The 23,339-nt window shown below is 41.7% G+C and overlaps 1 protein-coding gene across 5 annotated transcripts in view; it reads right to left on the bottom strand.

The window, feature by feature from the left end:
* The window catches only part of CFH (complement factor H), a 120,868-nt gene that overhangs the window by 19,648 nt on the left and 77,881 nt on the right, over positions 1–23,339 (bottom strand). For all 5 annotated transcript variants that reach the window (XM_039484115.1, XM_039484114.1, XM_039484117.1 and 2 more), the window contains 4 exons: positions 12,847–13,020; positions 9,767–9,976; positions 7,543–7,719; positions 1,565–1,741 (listed from right to left, as the gene is read on the bottom strand). In XM_039484115.1, the coding sequence (XP_039340049.1) occupies positions 1,565–1,741; positions 7,543–7,719; positions 9,767–9,976; positions 12,847–13,020 (738 nt within the window). The remainder of the gene's footprint in view (positions 1–1,564; positions 1,742–7,542; positions 7,720–9,766; positions 9,977–12,846; positions 13,021–23,339) is intronic.

The raw sequence follows: 23,339 nt of genomic DNA, 5'->3' as shown, positions 1-23,339 counted from the left end.
TGATACCAGGGCCCTAGTATCAAGTAATGGGGATTGCTGTTCTCCTCCAATTGTCAGGTCTCCAGGGTACCAGAACTCATGTGATACCATGGGATCACTTGGTTCTGGAGAGGATTGTCAGTGGTACATTGTCAGTACCAATGGTTGAGGGTGTAGAGCACTCCCTAGTTGGGAGTTTTTAGCGGAGGACCCCTTCAGGGTACTGTGCTTCAGAGCTACCGGTGCCGTGGGGATCAAGGTGGTTGCACTGGGGAATCCCTCTGGCTGGCCAACCACTCAGAACCCTTTTTATGAGCCTTTACAGGGGAAGTTTGCTTGTTTTTTCCATGACTTTATCCCCTTTGAAGTTAAAGGCTCCAGGGATGATCTGGGGTTGGCACCGGAGTCCCCTGGAAACTGAAGTGTCTTCTCCATAAGGAGGAGTTTTAACTTCAGTTCCCATTTCCTGCAATACCACAGCTTTAGCTGGTTGTAGGGGATCACTTATGAGGGACATGGGGCTCTCCCTAGCACCAGATACTCTTCTTATTTTCCTCTCTTTTTTAAAAAAAAGTAATTTATTAAAGTGTCTTCTAAACACTCTGTGGGAGGGGAGAATCACCCCAGACATGGCAGGAAAACAAATGGGGACACAAAGCTGCTTCCACCGGGACATCTAAAAGTAAAACTGCCTTCAACTTCTTTGATCTGGTTTTAAACCTCCTACAAATAGGGTATTTATGCTTAATGTGTTCTTCCCACTTCAAGCAGTGGGAATGAAAATCGGTGACTGTCATAGATTTGCTACAGTCAAACAGCACTTAAAACCCAAGGATTAAGACATGCCCTGGTATTGAAAATAAAACTTGAAGGAGAACAAGATTAAAAACAAGAAAATATTTGAAAATGAGTACCACTATCTAAATTACAGCTATACTAAACCATTTACAATAAAAGAATGCTAAAAAGATTTCTAACGGGAAAGATGTGAGTTGCTCATACTGTCCATCTATGGGTGGCGAGGAGGAACTGAGAGGGTTAGGGCAGCTCTGACCATTTATGCCCTTAGCTACAAGCAGGAGTGTGCAGCAAAAGTTCATGTACCACCTCGACAGGTACCACTATGTGAATATGTTCTCTGGCTTTGATGAACTAGTGCACACAAAATCAAATTGGAATGGACAGGTGCAAGCCCTTCAAGATGCAGGGACTATAGTGGATCACAAACTGAATGAGTCAAAAGTGTGATGCTGTTGTGGAAAGGGCAAATGTCCTTCTGAGAAGTATTAACAGGAATGTCATATATAAAACAAGAAAGGCAAATGTTCCACCCTAACTACTGTCTACATAGTTAGAAAGTTAAGTTCCAAAACAGGTTACTTTGGGAGGCTGTGTAATCCCCATCATTGGAGGTTTTAAGAACAGGTTACCTGTCAGGGATAATCTAGGTATACTTAATCCTGCCTCAATGCAGGGGGATGGATTAGACAACCTCTCAAGTTCCTTTCCAGCCCTACGATTGTATGTCCCAGCTCACCAAAGCACACCTGGTCTTACTTGTTTTAATTAAAATACAAACACCTACCTTTGCAAATTGGTGGTTGTGACCATTGTCCATCTTCACAAATTACATAATTCAATTCCATACTTTCAAATCCTTCCCTACATTTATATTGCACTCTATCACCAGGCAGATACCTTCCCTCCTTATCATTTACAATATCAGCATTGGGAACTTTACGTGGAGCGCTACATGTTGCATCTGAAAAGGGAGACAGACAAATAAACATACTAGTAGTGAAACTCTATTAATGTAGTATCTTATTTTCATGAAATATGTTATGTTCCATCAAAAAGTGCACTTACATAAATGGAGGTGTGACATTATTGACAAGAACTGGGACCATATAGATCATTGTTGCAACCAAAGTCCTGTAGTAGCACCAAATCTTGTATAAAGGGGGTCAAATAGGGTGTCTAAGACAAGATTATGGTTTGCTGGTTATGGTTATGCTATCTGTATCATTTTTGTAGTTGAAGTTATGAATATTGGCTCTATACTGTCTGTATTTCAAATTTCTACTGTGCTTCTGGGTGACACCCCAGACAAGTTGGTGTCAGCTCTGCCTAGTCTGCTTGATGGCCCATTCAGGACCATCAGCTCTACAACTGACCCATTGAGAGAAGGCAGATATGCCTTGTAACTCAGCAAAGTATGCAGGAACTTGCCCATGTGACTCCAGACTCGATTTTGCTGTAATTTTCCACAGTAAGAACAAAGAGGTGTTCTTACACCTGGAAAAGACTATAAAAGGCTGATGCCTCATCTGCATCTTGTCTTCAACCCTGCTTCTTTTCTCTGGAGGGGCTTTGCTACAAATGGAAGCTTTACACAAAGGACTGATGACCCATCCCAGCTGTGGATGTACTCCAGAGACTTGATTTGAACCTGTAGTTTATTCCATCACTGCTACAAGCCTGAACCAATAACTTTGCCATTACTGTATGTAATTGATTCCATTTAACTAATTCTAGCTCTCATCTATATCTTTTTCCTTTTATGAATAAACCTTTAGATTTTAGATGCAAAAGGACTGGCAACAGTGTGATTTGTGGGTAAGAAAGATCTAATTTGTATATTGACCTAGGTCTGGGGCTTAGTCCTTTGGGATCGAAAGAACCATTCTTCTTTTACTGGGGTATTGGTTTTTATAACTATTTGTCTCTATAATGAATGGCACTGGTGGTGATACTGGAAAACTGGAGTGTCTAAGGGAATTGCTTGTGTGACTTGTGGTTAGCCAGTAGGGTGAAACCAAAGTCTTCTTTGTCTGCCTGGTTTGGTTTGCCTTAGAGGTGGAAAAAACCCAGCCTTGGGCTGTTACTGCCCTGTTTTAAGCAGTGTGTCCTGAATTGGCGCTCTCAGTTGGGTCCTGCCAGAACCAACATCGTTACAGGAGGTTATTTGCTTGTAATTAATGCTCTTTGAGAGTCACACATTTGGGGTATTGTGCTGCCTAATTATGCTTAATGGTTGAACCTTCTCCAAGCAGCATCTGCTTATGCACACTCCTTCTAAAACCTTCCCTCTCCATCTCTGAACATTCTGAGGATGAAGCAATATAATGGGTCATGGGCACACTCTATCACCTCAGTTCTTTTCACTGCCAACCCAGAGATACAGCCCAAAAGCACCCTGTAAATGAGGGGAAAGTGGGTGCGATGTGTGAATATGAAAAGCCATTTCAAAAAACTCTGTTTTACAAGTAAGTAACCTTAATTTCTTCTTCCAGTGGCTCTGCATATCCCCACTTATGGGTAGTTTGAAAAGCAATGAGGAAAATAAACTGGAGGACATCACAGACCACTGCTCTACCAAATCTAGTATCTGCCCTAGAAGTCAAATTGAGAACATAATGATTAGTAAAAGTGTGCACAGAAGTCCACATTGAAACATTGCCAGTTGCAAGAAAAGGGACTTGCTTAAGGCAAGCAAAAGACTCTACCACCGCTCTGGTGGAATGAGATCAAAGTATCCGAGCTACAAGAATTTGTTAACGTGTAACATTCAACAATTCATTATTAAATCCTTCTAGAAATAGTCTAGAGAGACAAGGTCTGATGCATGAAACTTTTACCATAAAACACGAACAACCTAGATTATTTTCAAAACCTTTTTTGTTCTATTTAAATAATATGCAAGAGCTCTTCGTGACTCGAAAGTACGTAAAACAGATTTCCCCTTCTGAGTATGCGGCCCGGGAAAAATGTCAGGAAATTAATTGTCTGCCTTATGTGAAATTCAGAAAGTCATTTTGACAAAAGCCTGGGATCAAGTCTAAGAATCACCTTATCTTTATGAAAAGACTTAAAGGGGGAATCAGCCATCAAGGCATTTAATTCACTCACCCTTCTGGCTGGTGACATGACAATAATGAATGCTGCCTTAAGATATCAAAAATAAAAAATATTCAGCCAAGGGTTCAATTTTCTCTCACTGATGGTGAAGGGGGAATTGAACGGGACTCCTAAGAGGATAACTGCTCTGACTGACCACCACCACAAGTCCAGAAGGCAGGCTGACTAGTGTTAGAACACTGTTCAGATTTGGCCTGTAGACCTGAGACATCCAATGCTGCATTGGCCTTATTTTGAGATGCACAAATGGAGTCATACAAGTAGTCATGACGATGAGACCCAGGAATAATTTTTTTTTCTAAGTTTGACATAGTTTATGTTTAAAACATATTGCGCTATTTTAAAAAAAATCTGTTCTCTGGAAGGAGATTTTTCACTGCTGCTGTGTGCACTAAGGAGCACACAAATAAAATGATGTGAGTTAGGTAGAGATTTGACTTTCTGACATTCAGCTGTAGCCCCACGTTCAACAGCCAATCATACAAATATGTAAACAAAAATATCCTGTTTCCTCAAATGTGATGCTACCACAGAGAGACATTTGATAAATACTCTTGGTGCTGTGGATTGGCCAAATGCAAACACCTTGTATGGGAAATGGCATCCTGCCACCATGAAATGAAAATACTTTCAATGACTGTGTCAGATAGAAATATGAAAATATTTGTCCTTTAAATCCAGGGTCGCAAATCAATCCATAGCTGAAAGTGAAGGCATTATGGAAGCCAGAGTTAACATGTGGAACCAAAACATCCAAATCTACTTGTTCAGATTTCTGAAATCTAAAATTGGATGAAACATCCCACTCTTTTTTCTGCATGTGAAAGTATCTTTAATAAAACCCCTGGTCTCTCTGCTGTTCAGATACCTTATTGGCAGTACATATAAGCAGTAATTTCTACACTTCTGGAAGTAGCAGATCCTTGTGAAATGGTTCCCTGGAAAGGGATGATGGGGCACTTGAAAGGGTTAGTTTCCCTAACCGAATGGCATAGCCCTTCTCTCTAATTTCTATGACCCATTTATCTAATGTACTAAGCCTTCATTTACTGAAATGATGGGTTAGCCTCTCTCCATAAGAGGAAGGGACGAGTCATTGCAATTTCATTTTCTACTTTTTATCATCACATCAAAGCGGAAGCCTGGTGTTCAATGAAGATGACGAGGAAGAAGCAAATTATTTTGATTTAGGCCTCAATTTGAAAAACCTCTTCTTGTGTTACCTCTGGAAAAATGAAGCCCGCTGGTGTCGTTGCCGACATCTTTGATTTGACGAGAAATAAGCCAAAGAAGATTGTGGATAATAATGTCTGATTATGGAAAGAAGGGGTAGAAAGTATAATCTTAATAGAAGAAATCAAACACAAACACAAAGAGCATGCTGTCATTCTTGTCTCCTTCAGTTTTCCCAGCAACATGTCAGTCTTTTTACTTAAATGACCATCTCTTTCAAAGGGGACTTCCTCTACCTTTATTCTAGTATTGAGAGCCAGAGTAAAAGAGCAAACCCAAGCATGTGTCCTCAGAATAACTTCAGAAGCCAATGCTCTGGCAGAAGAGTCTGAAGTATTAAAGAAGGGCCCAAGTGTGTGTTTTGCTACATTTTGACCCTCCATTAGGATTTCATTTGGCAAATTCTGTTTGTCATCTGGCAAATCCTGCAGAAACAATACTATCTTTTCCCATAGGTGGAACTGATAGCAGGTCATAACTGCTTGATAGCTTTCCACCCTAAGACTAAGAAAGGAAGAAGAAAACACATTTCTTCCCAAGGAATCAATATTTCCCCCAGTCAGCAGGAGTGAAATATGCTTGTCCAGACCTCAAACTGCTACCAGCAGCCACCACCAGTGAATTAGATAGAGGATGTGTGTGAAAATATGAAAACACCTCATCCTGATTATCTTATATAATTTGACTTTCTTCTTAGAAATAAGATGGAAAGAGGCAGAAGTGGAACAAATAATCTTAGCGGGCTGCAGCAGAACATTAAGAATTGGTAGTGACATCCTACTCTTGGAGGTGGCACCAAAAGCTTCCTCCAAACACTAGAGGGGAGGTTTCTTCCATGGCTATGGAATATAAGTTCAACATGGACACCATGTGATCCATCAGGTCATGAAACTCTGCTGCCATGAGAAGGGGAAGAGGTAGAATTCTCCCCGACATTCTCATCTGGCGACAAATCAGAAGAGTAGTCTGGGTCAGCATGTTTTTATTTAAAAAGAGGACTGATCGCCTCATCTTCTTCAGACAGAGTATCAGGCAGCAGACAGAGTATCTGTCTGAGTTGCAAACAGATCCATTGTAACCAGACGCAAGGATTCTCTGCAGCCAGATCCTTTATAGGTGAATCATTGTATCTCCATCCATATGGAGCACAGCTATAAAGTTACAGCATCAGCACTCAATAAGGCCATGGAGCCTCGGGCTGCCAGTCTCCACAGTAACTTGTATTGAGAACATATCCACAGGAGGAGGCACAAACTGGGAAGAATCAGTTCTCTTTATTCTTCCTCTATCTTCATATAAATAATGGAATTGATTTTGGATGTCTGATGGAGTGTAATGGAGACAGCAATGGACCTGGAGGGTGGAGAGAAATAAATGGAGAGAAAGCTGTTTGTGGATACCATGTAGGAGGCTGAGGAGGAGAAGGAGGTAGAGATGGATCAAGAGAGAAACTAATAGTTTCTGCCTTTCTTTTTTCAGATGAAGATGATCCAGACCTTGCAATTGGTGAAAAGTGCCTTCCTCAATACCCTTTGTTTCTCACTTAGATCTGAGGAGTGTTTATAACTGAATGATTGTACATCAGTCACTGAAGTAAAAGTCCTCTTTGGATCCAAAGATGGACCTGAAATTGGAGCAGGTGTTGAAGTCAGAGTGGAAGACCTGAATGGCACAGGATCTGGTGAAATACTCAGATCCACCCACTTGGTCCTTGAAGCTGAAATTAGACTGGCCTGGATTTCAGAGCCAGAGCTATATAGAGGCACTGTCAGAATCAGACAAATCTGAAAGCTCTGATCTATGGGATCTGGCACTGTTAACAGTCGTCATCTTCTCCCTTACCACCTTCTTCAGAATTGACACAGTCAGGGCTGATAACATGGCTCTTAATGCTGTAATAAGCCGTGTGTCTTTCTCGATCAGCAATGCCTTTAAATCCCTGACTGCTTGAGTAGCAGGACCCAGAGTCGGACATGAAGAAGGCTCTGATTTCCAGACAAAACACCCATTGACTTTAATGATTTAAAGGAGAGAAATGACTGCTTAACTGAGCTCTGTATACTGACATGTACATCTGTGAATTGTAACAAATTAAAAGGGAAGAGAGTGAGCACAGATTTTATATTTTTAAATTTATTTTAAATTTATATTCTTAGCAGCTTGCAAAAAAGATTTATTGTTCTACCATTTCCTCCTCACCCCCTTTTGGCAAACACTGATTCCTCCCAATCCCCTCTGTATTTGAAATTATCAGTGAATGATTTGGCTACTTATTGTTTCTGCATCAGCATTCTGTAATCTATTCTATCTGTCTGACCCATCCAGGTGGTCTCTGAGTGCCCATAATAATAATAATAATTAAAAAAATGAGTAACTAGATTCTATAAAGTTAGATCAAATTATTCACTGTACCTTTACATATAGGTGGTGTGGACCACTTCCCTGCTTTACACATAACTTCTGATGGTCCACTGATGGTAAAACCAGGATGGCATTGATAATGTACTGTTTCACCAGGCTTATAACTATGCTTCTCTCTGCCTTCAATCTGAGAATTGATAATATTTGGAACACCTGTACATGGCATTTCTGAAAAGACACAAGATCAAAATGAGTGTAACCCCCTCACAAACCACCTTTTTTACTTAAGCCCTTTGTAACTCTTTATATGGATGCCTAATTTTAAATAAAGGTTGCAACCAGAACCTAAACACATGCACTAAGTTGTTGGTGGGCGATGAAACTTGCAACATGAGCATTGTTAAAAATCCATCTGAAAATTAAATAAACACTAGCCCTAAATACACTAGGAGTTCAGTTACTAATGAAATTTAGTTTGTGCCTCTGTCTGAGACCAATAATTGCAGCTGCTCCTCTTCTTCTGGACACCTCATGCAGTGGTGTGTCTGCTTCCTTCAACAGAACTTTGACGAAAATACACTGTCCATGTAGGAACTTGATATGGCCCCTGTCACTATAATAGGTAAGTGCCTCACAACTATTAATGGATTTATCCTCACAACCCCACTATCAAATAGAGAATGCTATTATCCTCATTTTACAGATGGGAAGCTGAGACACAGAGATAAAAAGACTTGTCCAAGACTATAAAGGGAGTTTGTGCATTTCAGCCAGGAACTGAATGAAGACCTCTTGAGTCCTAGTTGGGAGCTTTTAAAAACTAAAACTACTCAAAACAAACAAAAAACAACCAATTAACCAAAAATCCTGAAGCTGTCACACATCAGAAGCTTTCTAAAGACCCTCAGCAAGAAAAATAAGCTTTTACAGCAATTTGAACAAATATATGTAAGCAGTCTGAATAAGCTCTCCCCTGACATCTAGTGGCGAGCTGTGGAAAAAGACTTCAGAAGCTGATCTCATGTGCATGGACACACCCTCCCTGCGTAGGTACTCAGCATGATGGGATTGCTTGCCCAAATGATCACTTGTGGCTGGTGTTGGATCCCCAGTCTCCTTGTTATTGGGGAAGCAGTAATAAAGGGATATTATCCTTGTTGTGTGAACAGAGGGCAGCAGAACTATACCTGGCATACCCCAATGGAGGGACTCACCCTCAACTGAATGGCACTCACTAGGCAGGAGACATGGGTTCCAAAGCCCAATGAGTTAAGAAAGTGTGGGGACAGACACTTGTACCTGGTGATGTTAGCCCTGTTTAAGGTTTTTAGACACCATTTGATCCTTTCTCTCTCCATGGTATAATGAAAGAACTAATTTAGAATCAATTGAAAGTTTTGTTACATGATGCAGAGCTGAAATCAGTGATACTTAGATAGAAGCATTAGACCTACTTTGGGATAGTATCTCTATTGCAAGAGACTGCCCTCTATGCACTAGCAGTGAGGCTTCCCCACTAACAGTTGAAATCACTGAAAGATGTGTTAAGTGTGTGGGGGCAGCTGGTGGAGAGGTGAGGCAAGTGGCCAGCAGAGAATCTTGTGGAGAGAGCCAGAGCAGAGCCCTGCAGAGGTGTGGCAAACAGCTGCTCGGGTGATGACCAAGTGCTTGAACAATACAGCTTGTAAGGTGCCTCTTTACCCCCTCTTGCCTTCCACATAGGGTGAGAGGTGAACTCTGCAGATGGACTTCTGAACTCTGGGGCTGCACCAGCCAAGGACAGCAACTGAGAGTGGGGTACAGAGAAGGGATGGAACGTTAAAGAGTCTTTTGGGGTTGCTGGACTTAAGACTCTGAAAGGAAACGGACACTGCCCAACTTACTTGGGGGTGCGTCTTTTTCTCATGGTTTGTATTTATGAATCCTGGTTGTGGTGTTTTCCCAAATTAACGCTGAGTTACTTCCCTCCTTCTATTAAAAGTTTTTGCTACACTCAGACTCTGTGCTTGTGAGAGGGCAAGTATTGCCATTTAGGGGCACCCAGGGGGTGGGGTGTAATTGTCTCAGGTCACTGGGTGGAGGCTCGAGCCAGTTTTGTGTTGTATTGTTGAAAAGGAACCGCTAGATACTGAACCAGGTCCTTGTTGCTGCTGGCTCCACCTGCCAGAAGGGTTACATACAGAATCATTCTTTCCTATAATTTAGCCTCCAGTTGAAACTTATTGTCCTCTCCACTAAATGACCTGCTTTTGAAAATTCTACACAATGTAATTACCAATACATGTAGGAGCTGTGGTCCATCTTCCAGCCTTACAAATTATCTCAGGTGGTCCACGTAACATGAAGCCAGAGTTGCAACTGTACGTTAACATGGTACCATTCCGATAAGTCACTGGTGCTGATTGCTCCTGTCTTAAGTTCTGATTTTCTAGACTGAGAATCTCACCATTTGCTATGGAAGATGGCTGGAAACATAATTTTTCTTCTGTTTTGGAAAAAAATAAAATTAGTATGTCAATTGCACATATAGTCTAAAACTCAAAGAGAAAGTAACAGTGAACTGCAGTGAAAATAAATTGTGGTGATTTTTTTAAGGCTGGAGAACATTCTAGATTCACCCACCCTAAACATGATTTCCTATTGCCTCAAGCATCAAATAATAGGTGGATTCTAGATCATACTGCAGGGGTCCATTAAATGCCTATAGTCTATTAAACATGGTTCATTCATTACAAGCAGTGCAGTGCACGTGGTGTCGTGTCATCTTGTTGTAGGAGTTCAGAAATGAAAGGAAATCTCTAATGCTTTGTCTACACCAAAGTTTTTATACTCATATTCCAGAACAAGTGAAATTGCAACAGTGCATGGTAACATAAACGGTTTCATGATTTGATGCTAAAAATACTAGAGTCCAGTCTACACCAGAAGAGGCTCAATTACTGGAAATGCACTTATCCTGGGGGAGAGCTATAAAACACTATAATGTAGATGCAACCTCTGCATGAGGAGGATCAAAACCCCTAGATCACTTTTGAGCCCTGATGAAACAGGTAGGTATGTTCTAATGGGGGCCAAAAGACCTTTTACTCCTAAGGTTACTCTAGATGAATGAGAGATTTCAGTCATGTCATTCTGTGTGCACTTGTTTGGTATCAGTGAATTATGTTGAGTTTGCCAAGTATTCCTGAATTAACATATTACATAGGATTTAGATAGTTATATTGGGTTTAACAAGAGAGGGACACTTCAATCCATTCAAAATTTGTTTGATTATCAATCAGGACAGAGGAGGAGGAAATTCCATTTTTTTTTCAGAGAGTTCTGCTAGGGATCATATCTGATCCTGGAGTACAAATCTGAATGGGTTAGCAGAAATGGAAAATGGTGTCACTATAATATTATGAAGAAGCTAGATCCATTTTTGATTCTCCACAATTCTTTGTTTTAAAGGTTCAAGTCGGGAGATCATTATCAGACAGCAAGGGCCACTCTAAAACTGAATTATATTGTAAAATCAGTTGGATTCTGATGAGAATCTGAATCTGATTCATTAACAGAAAATAGATGGGATCTATTGCAACTCTAGTTCTAAAAGAGACAGTATGTGTTACACAGAAGCAATGGACAATGAATTATAAACTGATATGTAAACATATCAGCTTGCATTAGAAGTATTGGTTTTGACTAATGTACAGCAATGCTATCTGTGAGGCTTTCTACATCAGCTTGAATGGAGTTATATTTTTGGCCAGTTAAAATATTTTTAGAAATAATTTTAAAGTTCTGCTGGTTACCAGGAGAAACACCATTTGTCCCTAAGGTACACAGAAAAGAAATAACAGGATGAAAAGAAAGAGTAGGGATGTCCACGTGGCTTCAGAACACTCAAATTTCCAAGAGAAAGAGAAATCTCAAGAGTTTTTGAAAGAAAGCAGGAAGGCTAGTGAGCTCAGGATGGCTGCGCTGGAGAATGGCATTAGCTGTTTTGTATCCTCAGTTCCTTCCAGGCCACAAAGTTACTTTAATTTGTGAGGAATAAGAGAATAACTTTTCAAGTTTAACTTAAAAAAACCCAACAACAACCCTGAAAACTGACATATGCCTGATGTTCTGAGATTGTGCATTTGGTTTGAAATTTGTTGGGACTGTGAGCCTTTAGCTGCAAGGACCTGAAAAGATGCTTAGAATTTCATGGACAATTTTGAAAGAAAGAATAAATTATATAAAAGTTCCCTCTCTAAAAGTTAGTAAATATTTTCCCCTCTCCCCACCAAAAAATAAAATTAAATTAAATACATTTTCCCCTGAAGAACCATGGTATTAAACTTTGTGATTAAATTAAATAATTAAATTTTGAAAGAGAGGAATTTAAAACCAGTTTAAATTGCAAAAAATTATGCACAGCCTTAATTATCTAGTCACTAGTTATATCTTCATAATTCCTGCTATACATACACTCACATATACACAAAACAATTCAGAGGGGTGTTGTGAAAATAAATTAATTCATATTTGCAAAGCATTCAGCAGATATAGTGATAAGTACCACATAAAAGCCGAGGAGGAAATATAAAATTGTGTACTTCTAGCAAGGTTTGAGTAGCATGCAGTAAATAAACATTAAGTCGACTACTGAGTAATGAGGATGAGACAAAATATTGGCTGCTCATTAGGTGAGCAACTATCCTTTGCACAGGATAAGGCAGAGATTCTGTGGAAAAAAATTGTGTGTGATCATGTAATTAAAATTAACATAATGAATACACACAAGGGGGTTAAATTAAGTTTGCACAGCCAGCCTTAATTACGGCTTTTCCTAATTTTTGAATGCTTGATTTTGCAACATTAAATTATATAAATATTGTGTGTATGTATATGAGGCTCAGTATACACACACACAAAACATACCAACATTTGTATGTTTTTTCACAGCACTTAATTTTATTAAATAAACATTGAGGGTCTCATCTGTGCTTTAATAGTCCCTTCTTTCACCCTTAGTGGTAGGATAAAAAAATGATTAGGTTCTGATATCAGATTGTACTTTTTGACATTACTATATTCATTTTTCAGGCCCTAGTTAATTTTTAACCCATTAACAACATATTGCATACGATTCAAATCCTTTAACACATTAGTCTAGTATTATAGGTCTGATTACTTTGTTCATTTTATTTTTCAATGCTTTTGTGCACAGAAGGATTGGTAATGACTTCTTACAAAATACATGAACACTAACTACCACAATGTGTAAGGGGCTAAAAGTGACATGGCAGTTGTCCTGTTACTGATATTGTTTGTACATTTCCACTGACTGATGCACCTAAAGAAATATAAATAAACTCCCATACTGACCAACACAGTGCGGTGGTGATTGCCACTTCCCATTTTTACACATTATTTCTTTCACTCCTTGGTGTTCAAAATGCTCTAGGCACGTAAAAGTTATTTTTTCACCACTCTCATAGTTTCGTGTCTCTGCGATCTTGATGGCACCCGGGAGCTGAGGTGGAGGTGGGCATTTTCTTTCTTTAGCAAAAGATATTTCAGTTAGATCTCTTGATTCAAACAATGGTAAATGTAAAAGTCCATTACAAACCAGAACAGTTAATAGATAAAAACATGTGCAGTCCACAGATCCTTATTAGCTATTCTCAGCATTTAGTTATCATAATCATATTGCAGTGACTCAAAGAACTGCATTATAGTCAATGAAGTATAAATGTGGGCTTAAAATAAGACATTTTGTAATGGCCTATCATTGTGAGCAGTTCTTCCTGCTCCATAACAAGAGCATAACACACCAACATACAGTAAAGAAACCTTTATTGTAATTGAAGTTATTTTTCTAGTTAACTCAGGCCTGGTCTACACTACGAGTTTATATCGAATTTAGCAGCGTTAAACTGCATTAACCCTGAACCTGTCCACACAATGAAGCCCTTTATATCGATACAGAGGGCTCTTAATACCGGTATCTGTAATCCTCCCTGACGAGGGGAGTAGCACTGAAATCGTTATTGCTATTTCGGATTAGGGTTAGTGTGGCCGCAATTCGACGATATTGGCCTCTGGGCACTATCCCATAGTGCACCATTGTGACAGCTCTGGACAGCAAGCTGAACTTGGATGCACTGGCCAGGTAGACAGGAAAAGCCCTGCAAACTTTCGAATTTCATTTCCTGTTTGCCCAGTGTGAAGCGCCAATCAGCATGAGTGACCATGCAGTCCCAGAATCCAAAAAGAGCTCCAGCATTGACCGTATGGGAGATACTGAATCTGATCTCTGTATGGGGAGATTAATCTGTTCTATCCGAACTCCGTTCCAAAAGAGGAAATGCCAAAGCATTTGAAAAAATCTCCAAGGCTATGATAGACAGAGGCCACAGCAGGGACTCAACACAGTGCTGTGTGACAAGCATAACGGGAAGCCAAAGAATCAAATGGACACTTATGGAGGGAGGGAGGGGGGAATGAGGACTCAAGCTATCCCATAGTTCCCGCAGTCTCTGAAAACCATTAGCATTTTTGGCTGAGCTCCCAATGCCTGAAGGGTCAAAAACATTGTCGCAGGTGGTTCAGGGTATCTGTCGTCAATCTGCCCCCCTCCCTCCCAGTGAAAGAAAAAAGGGGAAAAAATCGTTTCTCGCCTTTTTTCAATGTCACCATATGTCTACTGGATGCTGCTGGTAGACGCAGTGCTAAACAGCAGCATCCCCTCCCCTTCCTATTGGAGATTCAGTCCTGCCTGGAATATCATAGCAGCTGGAGGCTGCCTCCCCCCTGTTTTATCTCAATAAAGTCAGTGTTTCTTATTCATGCATTCTTTATTACATCATCACACAAATGGGGGGATAACTGCCACGGTAGCCCAGGAGGGGTGGGGGAGGAGGGAAACAATGGGTGGCGTTGTTGCAGGGGCACCCCCTAGAATGGCAAGCTGCTCATCATTTCAGCGCGCTGTCTGAGTCTCTGACCCGGAACGGCCGTTTGCCTCTCTGGTTCTTTAGTAGGCTTGCCCGATATTCTAGGCAGGACTGACTCTACCTTTAGACAAAACTTAAAGAAGGGAATGACCCGGGGAGTCATTCCCATTTTTTTCCATTCAGCCCCGGCCGACCTCACCAAGGCCAGCCAGGGGCACCCATGACAGCAGCAGATGGTATAATAGGACTGGTAACCATCATTGCCAATTTCCAAAGCAGCAGACAGTACAATAGGACTGGTAACCATCTCTACTAACTTGCAAAGGCAAGTGAATGCTGCTGTGTAGCACTGCAGTACCGTGTCTGTCAGCAGCATCCAGTAGACATACGGTGACAGTGAAAAAAGTCTGAACGGTCTCCATGGTTGCCATGCTATGGCGTCTGCCAGGGCAATCCAGGGAAAAGGGCGCGAAATGATTGTCTGCTGTTGCTTTCACGGAGGGAGGATTGACTGACGACATTTACCCAGAATCACCCGCGACACTGTTTTTGCCCCATCATGCATTGGGATCTCAATCCAGAATTCACCAATGGGTGGGGGAGACTGCAGGAACTATGGGATAGCTATGGGATAGCTACCCACAGTGCAATGCTCCGGAAATCGACGCTAGCCTCGGTACATACCACTGAGTTAATGTACTTAATGTGGCTGCGTGCACTCAACTTTATACAATCTGTTTCCAAATACCACTTTCTGTAAAATCGGAATAATCCCATAGTGTAGACATACCCTCAGATGCTATAAACTGCTCAAGGCTGTAATCCAGCCTATTTTCTGAATGGTGAAACCAGTATCATTCCACTGAGGAAACTGGGGGAGGTGCAAGAGTATGCTGTGTGGCAGTCATACAAGAGATGCACATTGTCTATTGTGGCACAGAGCTGAGCTATGCAGGGATCCGCATGCATGATAGTTAAGTGAGATAGGAGGAAACAAGACATAGGTGGGTGGGAGAGGGTCAGTGCCAGAGGCGCCACTTCTTAAGGAGGGAGGTGTGTGTAAGGATTCACATAGTTTACTCTGTAGTGTGGCCTCTGCAGAAAAAGGAATCCTACTGTTTAGCAGAATTTAATCGAAAACTGAGATCCATCAGAAATACACACACACACACACACACACACACACACACACACACACACACACACACACACACACACACACACACACACACACACACACACACACACCAGAAAAGCAAAGTGTAAAAGGAATATTCAGGTTGCAAAAGTCAAGTACTCAAGAGTTAGTAAATGCCAGAATTAAAGATACCTGTTGCCTGTGCAACTTTGATTCAGACACTTTGTGTTTGTATTATGATACCGTCTTTAATTACATAAGCACAGAGTATTTTTTTCTAGAGCTGTCAAGCCACTAAAAAAAATTAATCATGATTAATCATGTGATAAAAACATAATCATGATTAATTGTGTGATTAATTGCACTGTTAAACAATAATTGAATACCCTTTATTTAAATATTTTTGTATGTTTTCTACATTTTCAAATATATTGATTTCAGTGACACAGAATACAAAATGTACAGTGCTCACTGTATATTATTATTTTTCATTACATATATTTGCACTGTAAAAAAAAGGGAAAGTATTTTTCAATTCACCAAATATAAGTACTATAGTGCAATCTCTATCATGAAAGTTGAACTTACAAATGTAGAATTATGTCCAAAAATAACTGCATTAAAAATAAAACCAGGTATAATTTTAGAGCCTACAAGTCCACTCAGTCCTATTTCTTGTTCAGCCAATCGCTCAGACAAACAAGTTTGTTTACATTTGCAGGACTTAATGCTGCCGCTTCTTGTTTAAAATATCACCTGAAAGTGAGAACAGGAGTTCACATGGCACTGTTGTAGCTGGTGTCGCAAGATATTTATGTGCCAGATACACTAAAAATTCATTTGTCCTTTCATGCTTCAACCACCACTCCAGAGGACATGAATCCATGATGATAACGGGTTCTGACTGATAATGATCCAAAGCAGAGCAGACCGACGCATGTTAATTTTCATCATCTAAGTCAGATGCCACCTGCAGAAGGTTGTTTTTCTTTTTTAGTGGGTTGTTTTCTGTGATTTCCACATCAGAATGTTGCTCTTTTAAGACTTCTATGACATGCTCTATACCTAGTCCTCTCAGATTTTGGAAGGCTCTTCAGATTCTAAACCTTGGGTCGAGTGATCTAGCTATCTTTAGAAATCTCACATTGGTACCTTCTTTGTGTTTTATCAAATCTGCAGTGAAAGTTCTTAAAACGAACATGTCCTGGGTCATCATCCAAGAGTGCTATGACATGAAATATATGGCAGAATGTGGGTAAAGCAGAGTAGGAGACATGCAATCGTCTCCAAAGGAGTTCAGTCACAAACTTAATTAATGCATTCTTTTTTTAATGAGCATTATCAGCATGGAAGCATATCCTCTGGAATGGTGCCGAAGCATAAAAGGGCATATGAACATTAAGCATAACTGGCAAATAAATACCTTGCAATGCTGGCTACAAAAGTGCCATGCAAATGCCTATTCTCATTTTCAGGTGACATTATAAATAAGAAGCGGGCAACATTATCTCCTGCAAATGTAAACAAAAACTTTTTTGTCTTAGCGATTGGCTGAACAAAAAGTAGGACTAAGTGGACTTGTAGGTGCTAAAGTTTTACATTGTTTTGTTTTTGAGTGCAGTTATGTAACAAAAAAAATCTATATTTGTAAGTGGCACATACATGATAAAGAGATGGCACTGCTGTACTTCTATGAGGTGAATTGAAAAATACTATTTGCTATTTTATACAGTGAAAATATTTGTAATATAATAAAGCTAATATAAAATGAGCACTGTCAACTTTGTATATCGTGTTGTAATTGAAATCAGTGTATTTGAAAATGGAGAAAAACATCCAAAAATATTTAATACATTTCAGTTAGTATTCTCTGTTCTCTGGTATCCCTGCCTTGTCATGGCGGAACAGGTTGCATGCTCTAACGATCCCCAGAGTGTGTGTCGGTGGGGGGATTTTTGCTCCTGGTAGGTTCAACCATGCTGGATTGGTCTACGGGGGAGGGGCCAGACAAAACAGATACTCTGGTCCTCCAGGTTGGGGGTTAGGGACAGGGCTAACAACCCTGACCTGTAAAAAACAAAATATGTTACAGAAACAGTGATGAATTGGTATTCTATTATTTAACAGTGTGATTAAAACTGTAATTATATCAAGATCATTTTTAATTGCAATTCATTTGTGTTAATTGCGTGAGTTAACTGTGATTAATCGACACACCTGTTTTTGTTTTTTTTTTCATATGACCCCTACCTCATTCAGTACACAGAATGGATGGTATGTGATCATATTACTAATGACTGTATCCCAAGGGGGGTGAATTAAGATTCCACAGAGGAAGGATGATCCAGTGCTTAGTGTGCTAGCCTAGGTCTTGGGAGACTTGGGGCTTGCCTACACTGGCAATTAACAGTGTTGCAACCTTCTTGCTCAGGGATGTGAAAAAAACACTCCCCTGAGTACAGCAAGTTGCAGCTGTAAAGTGCCAGTGCTGGGAGCCATGCCCCTCGCTGAGGTGGATTTTTAGATTGCCAGGAGAGCTCTCTCCCAGCGCTGCACTGAGACCACACGAGACACGTTAAAGCACTGCCTTGACAGCGCTGCCGCGGCAGCACTTTAGCGTTGCCAGTGTAGAATGGCCCTCGGATTCACATCCTTACTCTGGCACAGACTTTCTGTTTGAGCTGAGGCCATTATCTCAGTGCTTCAGTCCTGCATCTGCAGCATGGGGATACTGGGACTTCCCTACTTCACAGGGGCATAGCAAGAATAAATGCAAGAAATGGAGTTCCTTCTTTGAGAAAATAACTGATTTTTTAGAGAAGGGAAGTGCAGTAGATCTAATATACGTGGACTTCAATAAAGCATTTTGACACAGAGCCTCAGGAGAAATTTGTTAAATTAGGGAAGATGGGGATTAGTACAAGTATTGCAAAGTGGATAAGAAATTGGCTAAAGGGGAGAAGGTAATGGGTTATTCTGAAAGGTGAATTAGTGGACTGGAGGGAGGTTACTAGAGGAGCTACTCATGGCTCCATCTGGCAACTAATATTATTCAATATTTTGATTAATGACCTTGGCACAAAAAGTCAAGTGTGCTAATGAAATTTGCTAATGATACCAAGTTGGGAGGCATCATCAATGCAGAGGAGGATAGAAACATTATACAGGAAGACTTGGATGACCTTGAAGACTGGAGTGACAGAAATGGGATAAAATTCAATAGTACAAAGTTCAAGGACATGCACATAGTAATAAGAATTTCTGCTGCAAGCTAGTTTCACAAAAAGAGGTTAGAGGGGGATATGGTTGCTCTCTGTCAATTCATTATGGGGGTAATTCCCAGGGATGGTGAAAAACTATTTAAATTACATGACAATGATGGGACAAGTAGTGGTGGATGTAAATCTTGCCATGAACAAATTCAGGCTGAACATTAGAGGAAAGTTTCTAACCATCAGAGGGATGCAGTTCTGAAACAGCTTCCAAATAGACAAACAACTTCCTCAGTTTTACCAGAGATCTGGACATACTTTTTAGTGCAATTTTAAGATGGGGTTGCTTCTGATGGTAGGGGGCAGGTCTCAACAACCCTAGAGCTCACTTCTGGTTTAAGTCCCATGTTCCAGAAGCTCATGCTTCAGGGGTTCAGCCAGCCACTGTCAGAAGTCCGGGAGGGATTTTTGCCCCCCTCTCCCAATGTATTCTGGGAAGTTGTTTTCACTGTCCGTTAAAGCATCAGGCGATGACCATGGCTGGAGGTGGGATATTGGTGGGAGTGGGGCCAGGGCTTTGAGGTGGCACTGAGCATTCTCTCTTTGCTGACTGGTTCTTGCTCACATGCTCTCTCTTTGCTGACTGGTTCTTGCTCACATGCTCAGGGTCTCGCTGATCACCGTATGTGGGGTAGGGAAGGAATTTTAGCCCCGGTTAGAATGGATGTAGTGAGGAGCAGATAGTTAGGAGTTTGAAGGGGTGGAGGGTCTCATGAGGTCCCTGAGGACTAAGTTCAGATCCCCTGTGGGTGTCGGAGGATGTACTTCAGGGTAAATGTTCTGGAGTCCTGCAAGAAAGCATTTTTGTAGTTGGATGTGTAAACATCGAGAATCCATCGATTTTGTTATGAAAGGTGTTAATCTCCATGAGATGTACTTGGTAGAGCTCAGTGATAACCCTGAATTCTTTAGCTCTAGAAGGCAGTCTAGCACCAGTGGAAGGGGCGTAGTGCAGGGAGTAAGTCATTTATGTAGGCACCACGTGGAAAAACATTTCCACTTTTGTAGGTAAGTATTGCATGTGGAATCATGTCTGATGTTCAATAACACGTGTTTGACCTGCTCTGAACAAGTTAACTCATGTGATTAGAACCATGGAGGAGCCACACTTTCACATGGAGCTTCTCCAGTTGTGGGTGGAAGATCTGACCGTCGGCCTGTGACAGGAGGTTTGGAAGAATTTGTGGAGGATGGATTGCCATACTCAGCAGGTAAGGGTTCCAAATCTGTCTGGGTTATGATCAGGCAAACAAGATGATCTTGGCTTTGTCTTCCCTGGTCTTGCGTAGGACTCTGTGTATTAGTGGGATCTGTGGGAATGCATACATAAGTGTCTTGTCCCAACGGATTAAGAAAGCATTCCCCAGGGACCGGAGACCAAGTCCCACCCTGGAACAAAATAGCGGGCATTTGTGGTTGTGTGCTGGGGCGAATAAGATGATCGATGGGAACTCCCATTGATAGAATATCCGTTGTAAGACCGTAGGGTTCAGTTCCCATTTGTGCGCTTGTGAGAATTGTCTGATTAATGTGTCAGCGGTGGTGTTTTTGCATCCTGGTAGGTAAGAAGCTGAAACGTCGATGTGGTGCTGAATACACCACTTCCATAGTCTCATGGCTTCAGTGCATAGGGAAAGAAATCCCCTCCCCCGCCTTGTCTGTTGATGTAGAACATGCATGCAACATTGTCTGTCATCACTCAAATTGATTTGTTTCTTATGAGTGGTAGGAAGTGAAAATAGGTGTATCTTACTGCTCTGAGTTCTAGCAGGTTTATGTGAAGGTGTGTTTCCAGTGTCGACCACCTGCCTTATATCATCATTTGGTGGTCCAGGTGTGCCCCCAAGCCCCGTGGGCAGGCATCTGTTGTGATCATGATTGAAGGAGGTCTGTGGTGAAAGGGAACACCTATGCAGATGTTCTCCGGTCTTGGCCACCATTGTAGGGATGCTAGAACCTTGGTTGGTGGTGTTAACATCATGTTGAGGCTGTGTTTGGTGGGTTTATACTGAACACAGCCACCTCTGAAGACACTGCATGTGTAATCTAACGTGTTTTACCACAAACATGCTGGTGGCCATGTGTCCTAGTAATTGTAGGCATGTCCGTGCCTCGATTCATGGACAGATGGACATGGACATGGACATGGTGTCTATGAGATGTTTGATGATTAAGAATCTGGCATGCAGTAGTGAGGCTGTGGCTTGAGTTGAGTCTAAGTGTGGCCCGATGAATTCTAGTTGTTGTGTGGGTATCAATGTGAACTCCTGAAAGTTTATGTGCAACCCCAGTTTTTGGAAGAAGTTGATGGTCAGTCATGTGATTTTGCTGTCTCAATGTATGATTATATTTTGATAAGGCAATTGTCTACATAAGGGAAAATTATGATCCCTTGTTTGAGCAGGTGAGCTGTGACTGCTGCAAGGGTTTTGGAGAACACTCTAGGTGCAGTGTAGAGTCCAAATGGGAGTACTCTGTATTGATAGTGGTCGTGTCCCACTGTGAATCACAGGAATCACCTGTGAGCTGTGAGGGCAAGTGTATTGAGTATCCCTGTTTCGTTGGTATGGTTGGTATCGCTTCCTTTTTGGGGGCAGTGTATATATGCCAAGTGTATTAAGGGTCACTTCTTCATGGTGTGTAGGACTTCATCAGTTTTTGCCAAAAACAGTTTGTTCTAATTGAAAAGTAGGTCCTCAACCTTTAGTTGGAGTTCTTTTGGTATGCCAGACGATAGCAGACATGAGGCTCTGCATATCACTATCACTATAGCCATGGCACGGGCTGCAGTATCAGCGATATCCAGGGAAGCCTGTAGGGCCATCCTGGTGACAATTGTCCCTGGACCAGGACTGATTTGAATTGTGCTCTTCTGTCTTCTGGTATGTACATGGTAAACTCAAAGAGTTTCCCATAATTGTCAAAGTCATATTTAGCCAGGGAGGAACTCTAGTTGGCAATGCGGAATTGTAGCATCGAGGAGGTGTAGACCTTGTGACCTAAAAGGTCTAGATGCTTATGGTCTTGATCCTGTGGCAGAGAGTGGTGTTTGGCCCAGTGGTTTGCTGCTTCCACCACTAGAAAATTTGGTTGTGGGTGAGAAAACAGGAAATCCACGCCCTTGCCTGTGACATAATATTCATGGTCCGACCTTTTTCATGTTGAGGGGGCAGTGACCGGGGTCAGCCATACTGTCCAGCAGGATTGAGGGTGGGCAGGGTAATTTTTGACATAGAAAATGGTTGTCGAATTTTTAATAGTTTGTGTTGATACTCTTGGACTCCCTCCAGACGGATGTCCTGGCTGAGTGCTATGCACTTCAATAGCTCTTGAAATTGTTTAAAGTCATCAGCCATAGTAGGTGGAGGTAGCATAATGGCTATATCTGGAGAAGAGTTATGTTCATGTGACACCGCTTCAGGGGCAGTCTCATCCTCTGGTTCATTGGCCATCTCCTCCGTGGCTCCTGATGTTGCCAACCCTGGGGATACAGGAGGGGACCGGAGCTGTGCCATAGGTGGTGAGGAGGTCCAAGCATATTGGGCTTTGTATGCTGCCCATGGTGGCCACTGCATCGTGAATGCCATTTGGGGACCCATCTATGGGGGTCCATACCATGGAAAGTGAGGTTGTGACTGGTGGATTTCATGCCATGATGTGCCTCCAGTAGGTTTTTGTTGAGATGTGGGCGAGCCCTGTGATGAAAACACTTGCTCCTCTTCGTCCTCACTTGCATCCGAAGAAGTGGGTATTCACCCACGAAAGTTCATGCTGCAAAACGTCTGTTAGTCTATAAGGTGCCACAGGATTCTTTGTTGCTTCGTCCTCATTGTCACTGTCACTAAACATTGATGGTGCCATAGGCAAGGTCGGTTGTGTGATAGGTGATCCCGTATTGCCAAGGAGAGGTAATTCTGGGACCAATGCAACAGTGATGTCCTCGTGTATTAGGAATTGTTGTGGTGCCAGTGGGTGCGGTACCGATGTCTTAGTAGTAGGCATTGGGTGTCTAGGAGTCTTCTGTTTTGCCTTTGTTGGGGCCAGTGACCACACTGCAGTGCTGGGTGAGGCGACAGTGCTGAGGGAGGTGGCTGTGCCAAGACCTGTGTCGGCACTGGTGGCTGTAAGATCTGCACAGTCTCCCACACAAGTGTTGGTACTGTCGGTGCTGAGGAAGAGACATGGCATGTTTGAGGTCTCAACTCCTTGTTCTTCTTCGAGTGATTGCTCATATCCATTCCATGTAGGTGTGTGCGCGCCGCGTGCACGTTCGTCAGAAGACTTTTACCCTAGCAACTCAGTGGGTCGGCTGGGCGCCCCCTGGAGTGGTGCCACCATGGCGCCGGATATATACACCATCCGACCCACCCACTCCTCAGTTCCTTCTTACCGCCCGTGTCGGTCGTTGGAACAGTGGAGCGCGGCTTAGCTGACCTTCACTTCCCTAGCTACTCGTAGTTTCTCTCGTTAAGTATATAGTTCAGATGTTTATAGTTGTAGTTAACTTTATTT

This window comes from Mauremys reevesii, linkage group 8 (assembly GCF_016161935.1).
Source record: "Mauremys reevesii isolate NIE-2019 linkage group 8, ASM1616193v1, whole genome shotgun sequence".
Classification (NCBI taxonomy): Eukaryota; Metazoa; Chordata; order Testudines; family Geoemydidae; genus Mauremys; species Mauremys reevesii.
The sequence above is the reverse complement of the archived record's forward strand: the minus strand, read 5'-3'. Positions and strand labels throughout refer to the sequence as shown.